Raw genomic sequence first — 6,208 nt, forward strand, 5'->3', positions numbered from 1 at the left:
TACCACGTAAATGAGTGGAGAAATAACCATCCATAGCTTGTACAAGCATATACCTTTCAAAGGCTATTAAAATGTTGTTTTGACGGTAGTTAGGTCTTGTTATTGCCGTAATGGCGGTAACGTGGATTGTGGATTTTATAGAATATTGTTGTGTGATTAATGTTTTCACCAAACCATTTTATTTCTTTGCTAATGGCGATAGCTCATATCATGTATAACAGTCTTGAAGTGTGTCTCTTTAAGACAGGAAATTTAAACCCTTATGGCGGGAGCGCTTTGTTTTGGCAAATTTATTTTTCTCCAGTGGTCTGAAGCTCAGACCTTCAAATAAGAGCATCTTCCATCAAAACTTCATTCTTAGGACCAAGCCACTGCCTCGTGTTTGACCCAAAACGTTTATTCGTGATATTATGGTTGTCGTGTGGCAAGTTATTAAATACGTTTTTTTTTTGTTAACACCCGTCAGATTTAAGTTGATAAAGACCTTTAGAAGTAAATAAAATTATTTTTGTTTGATTTTATTGTATGCGCAAATTTTGTGCCATGGTTTCCCTCCATAAATGCAGTCAGTATAGAGGCGCTTACAGTAGTACCTAATATGGTCTTGGACCAGTGGACGGGAATATATTTCCAGCGTAAGTACCTTTCTTTCCTTTTTTGTTATTGTTCCCGATATTTGGATAAAAAACGTTTTTAAGTTCTCTTGTTCTTTTTAAAAAGCCATGTTTTCATCATCGGCTTTTTCATCATAGAATTCTACGGATCGGAGAATCTCGAAACAACATTGACACGACGACACCTTACAATACCGTCGTTTCGTTTCGTCTGATTGATTGTCACTCATATCTTTACATCTTTTTACAAAAAGGAAAGATGTCTGGGTGTTGACAACTCTTTTTTAAAAGCGTGTGGTATTTACTGTATGTCTTTTGACTAGTAACAAATAGTTGTCGATAGCAAAGCTCTTTGTTTTAATAAGTACACGAAAAATTCGAAAAGAGCCGAGATTGAGAAATGCGGAAATTGATGACCGTTTCCAACGCGAAAACAGCGCTCGTAAATTGCTTTGCCATGCGCGCACAGGGACACGTAATTAAACACTTGTATACTTCCTTTTCTTTTAAAGGTTTCTTTTCCTGTCTCTGGACTTCCTGACCTTTTATTGTGATATTATTTCTCATGTAAATCTCGGATATTTTCGCGCGCAAAATTTTCCCGACGTTTCGCACGCTTTTGTATCCACGTTCATTAAAATCATGTTCATACTTTGCTTGCGAGGTTTTTTTTCGCATAAGCGGAAACCAAAAAAAAAAGCAATCTATTTTTCTGTGCTGCCATTCAAAGACACGGCTCGTATTCCAAAGGCCCTATGTCAAGTGATTTTATTGAAATTTTTAAGAGTTTGTCCTTCCTCTGACAAGCTGACGTGGAGCAATTCATTATATCATTGATTAATAAATTTGATCTTCGTAATGTGTCAAGCGCAGTTAAACAACGTAATGCACGAAAAGATAAACACTTACTGATTATTATAGTTCCGCTATTAAAACGACATTATGACATTAGTCTAAGCTACCAGCTGATCAGTATAGAAGATGAGAATCAGCATTCCCATTATATTTGAAACGTTATATATAAAACTTTCCAACGAACTTTTGTAAGTCTTTATAAGGTTCTTCAATGCCACAATCAATGTTTCTAGTAGGCATCTTCGCATCATTCGTCTTTTTATCCGTGGCTAAGGTAAGCAGATTTCTAATCTTTGAGAAATCTTTTTTCTCTTTAGTGGGATAAACAAGGCGGTCAAGGGCGGCGTTAACAACAAAGAGACCTATTTCATCCAGCTGTTATCTTGGGGTTTTTTTAGCATCAAATATGATTACACGAAGGTCTCTGTGCAGGCTATTATACACCTTTATGCCAGCGTTTTCTTAAAAACTATCCTATGACAAACACCTGTGTACGTATACAAAGGATACCTACTTTGTTTCGGGCTAACTCGTGACATAGTACCAGGTTGAAATATTTTTTTAAATACGAATAAATAAAAAAAAGGCCCAAATAGTCGTGTTCGTAAACCAGAACATTAAATACAATACACCAAAAAAATGGTATTCGACTCTGTAGAGTTTTTTGTGTATTGTTTTTAGAATACACTCTTTTTTTATAAGAGCCTTTTTTTATAAGAACGTCCAGGCTGAGATTTGACCATATTTTAAGAACATGCCGAGGCTCAGATGGCAAAAGTTCTTTTTTTAGTCCTGATGCGTTCTAAAATTCAGAATCAAATTGTGCTCATAGTAACAACCTTATTATTGCTATTGATCATTAGTGTTATTCTCTTCCTTATAATTCATTGGGTATTATATTCTTATATACACGTACATTTAAGAACATCGTTAAGATCATATTCAGCCTTAAAATGATCCAAAAATAAGAACGGCCCAGCCTCAACTGAAAATTAGACGTTCTTATAGAAAAAGAGTGTAAGATATATACAAACCATCCCTAACCCACTGTTCTCAATGGTATAAAAATCGCGGAATTTGGCATGGTATTCAGGGCTCTTATCACAAGTATTATTTGTCCCACTTGGTGTATATGCAAAAAAAAGGTGTCTGGTGATTCTTTAATGAAGGAAACACCGCTTTTTGCCAAACGGCTGCGCCCTTACTCGACCTAATCATTCATTTAGCGCGCACGTTTTTCAATCCTAGAATACTTCCTAAAACGTCAGAAAAGTCGGATTTGGTGTTTTTTTTACATGGTTTCGATAAAAACATCATTTTTTTTTAAAAAAGATATGAATTTTGAATGATTTCATCCCTAGCTATCCTTTAAAAAATTCTCATTTCGCCACTGGATATCCGCGGGAGTAGCCATCTAGCATATAGCACTCCCTGGTCTTTATAGGGGAAGTTACTTAAAACAATAACTATTACCGGTTATTTTTTGAGTGAATGCTCATTTGTTTATGTTTCAGGGCGGAAGTATCACATTTCCGGATCACAGGGGGAACACGGGTACGATTATCGGCGTCTTTTTTTACTCTTTCTATCATTATTTCATCATTTTTTATTTATATCGCTTTTTACTTTTTCCTCAAACTGTCAAATTGTAGGAAAACATATCCTGTAAGAAGCCCGTTGTCTCGCTTTTTATTTCTTTTTTCCTTATAATAAAAAGGGTAACTTGGGACAGGTCTAACGCGACCCGATCGTACTAGAATAAAATAGATTACGATCAACTGTTGTGGCAGACGTAATTATAGGCTATGTCAAGCATACAATGATTCATGCTGGGGTTGGTACCAAGAGGAACTTGAAAACAGATCAACAACCTCAGACCCTCCTAGCTAGCAAAGCCAACGAAAAGGGCTAGAATAGAGGCTACTGTGAGCGCTTGAGAAGCCTTCGCCTTCTCCCTCATCACTCCCACTTTGAGCAGGGCTAGCCCCCCCCCCCCCTCCCCCTCTTCCCCATTTAACCACAATTCCTTGACGCGAAATGGTTAAACCAGGATTTTTGGGGCAATATGATAAATATGTTATTCTTTGTTCAACTTCAGTTACTGTCAGCTATGAACCAGTTGGGTGCTTTGCAGACACTAACAGACGAGCATTACGTAACGAGTACTATAACTACCGCCGGAAAATAAACTGGAACGTCTACCCAGACTTTAGTGCGGTGATCAACAACTGTGCACGCCAGGCGTACTTGAATGGCTTTCGTACTATGTTCGCCGTTCAGTTTTGGGGAGAATGTTGGAGCGACGGGTCCGCCTTCACGAGATTCATGAAGTATGGACCATCGAGCAATTGTGCACATGGCGTGGGCAAGCATTGGGCGAATTACGTGTATCATATGATGGGTAAGAGCAATTCATTTGAGAGATTGTGCGCCGCTGATTAGATGAACCATTGGAAGTTATTTCCCTAAAATTCGCGTATTTCTTAGCACGAACGGGAACGCTCACAACCATGACCACGAGGGTGCCTCGACATTCCACATGCACCAAAGGCAGAGCATTGCTTAAGCATAAGCTTATCCAAACATACTCCAGAAAAAACATCAATTTCTCCGTCAGGCGCGATGGGCGAAAAAAGGACAGACAGACAGAAATAAGCATTGAAATCTATCCGTCTCGCAAGAGGCGAATCCTTTTGGTGATTTACGTTACAAATAAGACTCATCCACTGTGACCATTGCAAACCGTGGTTGGGAAAAAGTAAAAAACAAGCCTCAGGCGAGCAATTCTAAAGACCCATTTGAATATATTGTAGTTTAGTATAAATCCACTCACATATTATCACGGATCTCGCAATTTTGATTTGCTCCCGTACTCACTACCTATTGAGCCATAGTGAGTAGCGAAGACCCGGCGTTTTCAACAATGTGTAGTTCCAGAAAATATCCATACCTCCCCCCCCTATTGAGGGGGTCGGAGGTATGACCCCCCACCCTTTCTGGAATTTCCAACCTCCTGGAAAAAATAAATACAGTAACTGTTAAGGAAAAAGGGCATTTTATCCCCCTCCCCCTGGAAATTCCTGGGCGTTTGAGCCCCCCCCCCCCGGAATTTCCAATCCCCTCAATGGGAGGTACGGATATTTCCTGGAACTACACAATTTCCTTTGTAATTTGAGATTCTCTGCTTAGTAAGAAAAGGTTTCCTTCGAAACGTATTTTACCCTTTCTCTCATGTCAGGTGAATAGCAAACGCATACGGCTTTGAATCAGACACAGACACCAAACATACCTATCTCAAGAGATCTTGTATCACCTTCTCTTTCACAATTTTTGATAGTTTCTTGAAAAAGAGTCGTATGTTTTAAAGCACGAACGTGATATTTAGTAACCCGGTATCGCGTTACCTTGATTTGTCCAGCCAGAAGAGCGCGCGATCGTTTAGAATGCTCCAACAAAACAATCACACAGTTCACTTAATGAATTTAATTTTCATTTCATAATCTCACCCAGTCACCCAGAACTCGGTGGTTCAGCAGTGTACCTCAAACGGAGAGGTGTACAACGAAGGAGATACGATGTATGTGCCGAATGAGTGGCTGGACGTCAAAGACGCTGCTTGCCAGAAGTGTGAGTGCAATAGTGGAAAAGCTTCAAGTTGTTCTATAGGCTATCACTGCGACGCCTTGCTTGATGGCGCGTGCGAAAAATACGTCTTGAAGCCAAAGCAGTGTTGCCCCACCTGTGGTAAGTGACAGAAAAATAAAACGACAAATGTTAAATGCAACGTAAACACGACAATGTTTAGCTGGTTTAATTTCCACTACCCTCAATGGGGGGGTGGGGGGTATGGATATTTTCTGGGACTACACAATGCAGAATTGCTGTCAATTTGTGGTTCTTTTGAAGATCATCTCATTGCCAATGTAACCTGTTTCCCGTATGTGTGCTCATTTCATAGCGTGCGTGCATAACAACACTGAGATGGCAGAGGGCTCTACTTGGGCGTTTCGTAAAGACGCCAAGTGCCACGAGTGCACATGCTCGCGTGGCAATGGAAAATGCTCTTTTGTGGGATGTTCCTGTCCAGTAGGGCATCATCAATCAGATTCAATTCCTGAAGGGAAATGCTGTCCAGAATGCGGTAACTTTAAGATCATTTATGATCATTATGCAGACTAGAATTGGCTACTTTTTTTGGTGTAGTGTGTAATCCAGATTTTGTCTGTAGACGTGTCTGTAAAAAAAGGTGTATCTTGCCAATGTGTTGTAATGAAGACAAAGCGTCTTGAGATGCCTATTTCGAATGGAATTTGGTCTTTAAATAATCAATACGAACGAAAGGTCTCAGCGATTATGTTATTTTTCTTCCTATTTTTAGTTTCAGATGCTAAAAGTTCTAAAGAAGCGATCGCTCTACCGGCCGAGAAACCTCCACCAACTTGGCCATTATGGCCATAACGATCCAGAATAAAAAGAAAACAACCCAAATCAATCAAATCAATCTATGAGTATGTCGTTAGAATAAAATAAAATATATGGTAATAAAACTAATCTAAAGGATTAACGGAGGTTTTCACTTTTTGTTTGACTTTTCTTTATAAAACAACTTCGCCCCCCTCCTGCAAACCGTTTCTCATAACCCAAGCGCGTACACAAGGGAGGAGGGGGAGTGCGCGCTCATCCCTCCTTCGCCAGAAAAGAGGGTAATTTCTTATTTAAGGATCGTCGGAAATACTTTT

At 39.4% G+C, this 6,208-nt stretch overlaps 1 protein-coding gene across 1 annotated transcript; it reads left to right on the plus strand.

Annotated features, from left to right (window-relative positions):
* The first annotated feature begins 1,562 nt into the window (after positions 1 to 1,562).
* On the plus strand, positions 1,563 to 6,033 carry LOC5515558. Its single transcript, XM_032385177.2, has 6 exons — positions 1,563 to 1,743; positions 2,984 to 3,023; positions 3,568 to 3,870; positions 4,980 to 5,213; positions 5,428 to 5,610; positions 5,848 to 6,033. The coding sequence occupies exons 1-6, from the start codon at positions 1,681 to 1,683 to the stop codon at positions 5,925 to 5,927; spliced, it is 903 nt and encodes a 300-aa protein (XP_032241068.2). The 5' UTR covers positions 1,563 to 1,680; the 3' UTR covers positions 5,928 to 6,033.
* Positions 6,034 to 6,208: the final 175 nt, after the last annotated feature.

The sequence above is a fragment of the Nematostella vectensis genome, chromosome 2 (assembly GCF_932526225.1).
Source record: "Nematostella vectensis chromosome 2, jaNemVect1.1, whole genome shotgun sequence".
Lineage (NCBI taxonomy): Eukaryota > Metazoa > Cnidaria > Anthozoa > Actiniaria > Edwardsiidae > Nematostella > Nematostella vectensis.

Excerpts from the sequence above, each read along its gene's own strand:
- LOC5515558 (XM_032385177.2), top strand. The coding sequence starts at position 1,681 with ATGCCACAATCAATGTTTCTAGTAGGCATCTTCGCATCATTCGTCTTT. Across the intron at positions 3,024-3,567 it reads GGATCACAGGGGGAACACGG|TTACTGTCAGCTATGAACCA; the intron begins GTACGATTATCG and ends GTTCAACTTCAG. Across the intron at positions 5,611-5,847 it reads GAAATGCTGTCCAGAATGCG|TTTCAGATGCTAAAAGTTCT; the intron begins GTAACTTTAAGA and ends TCCTATTTTTAG.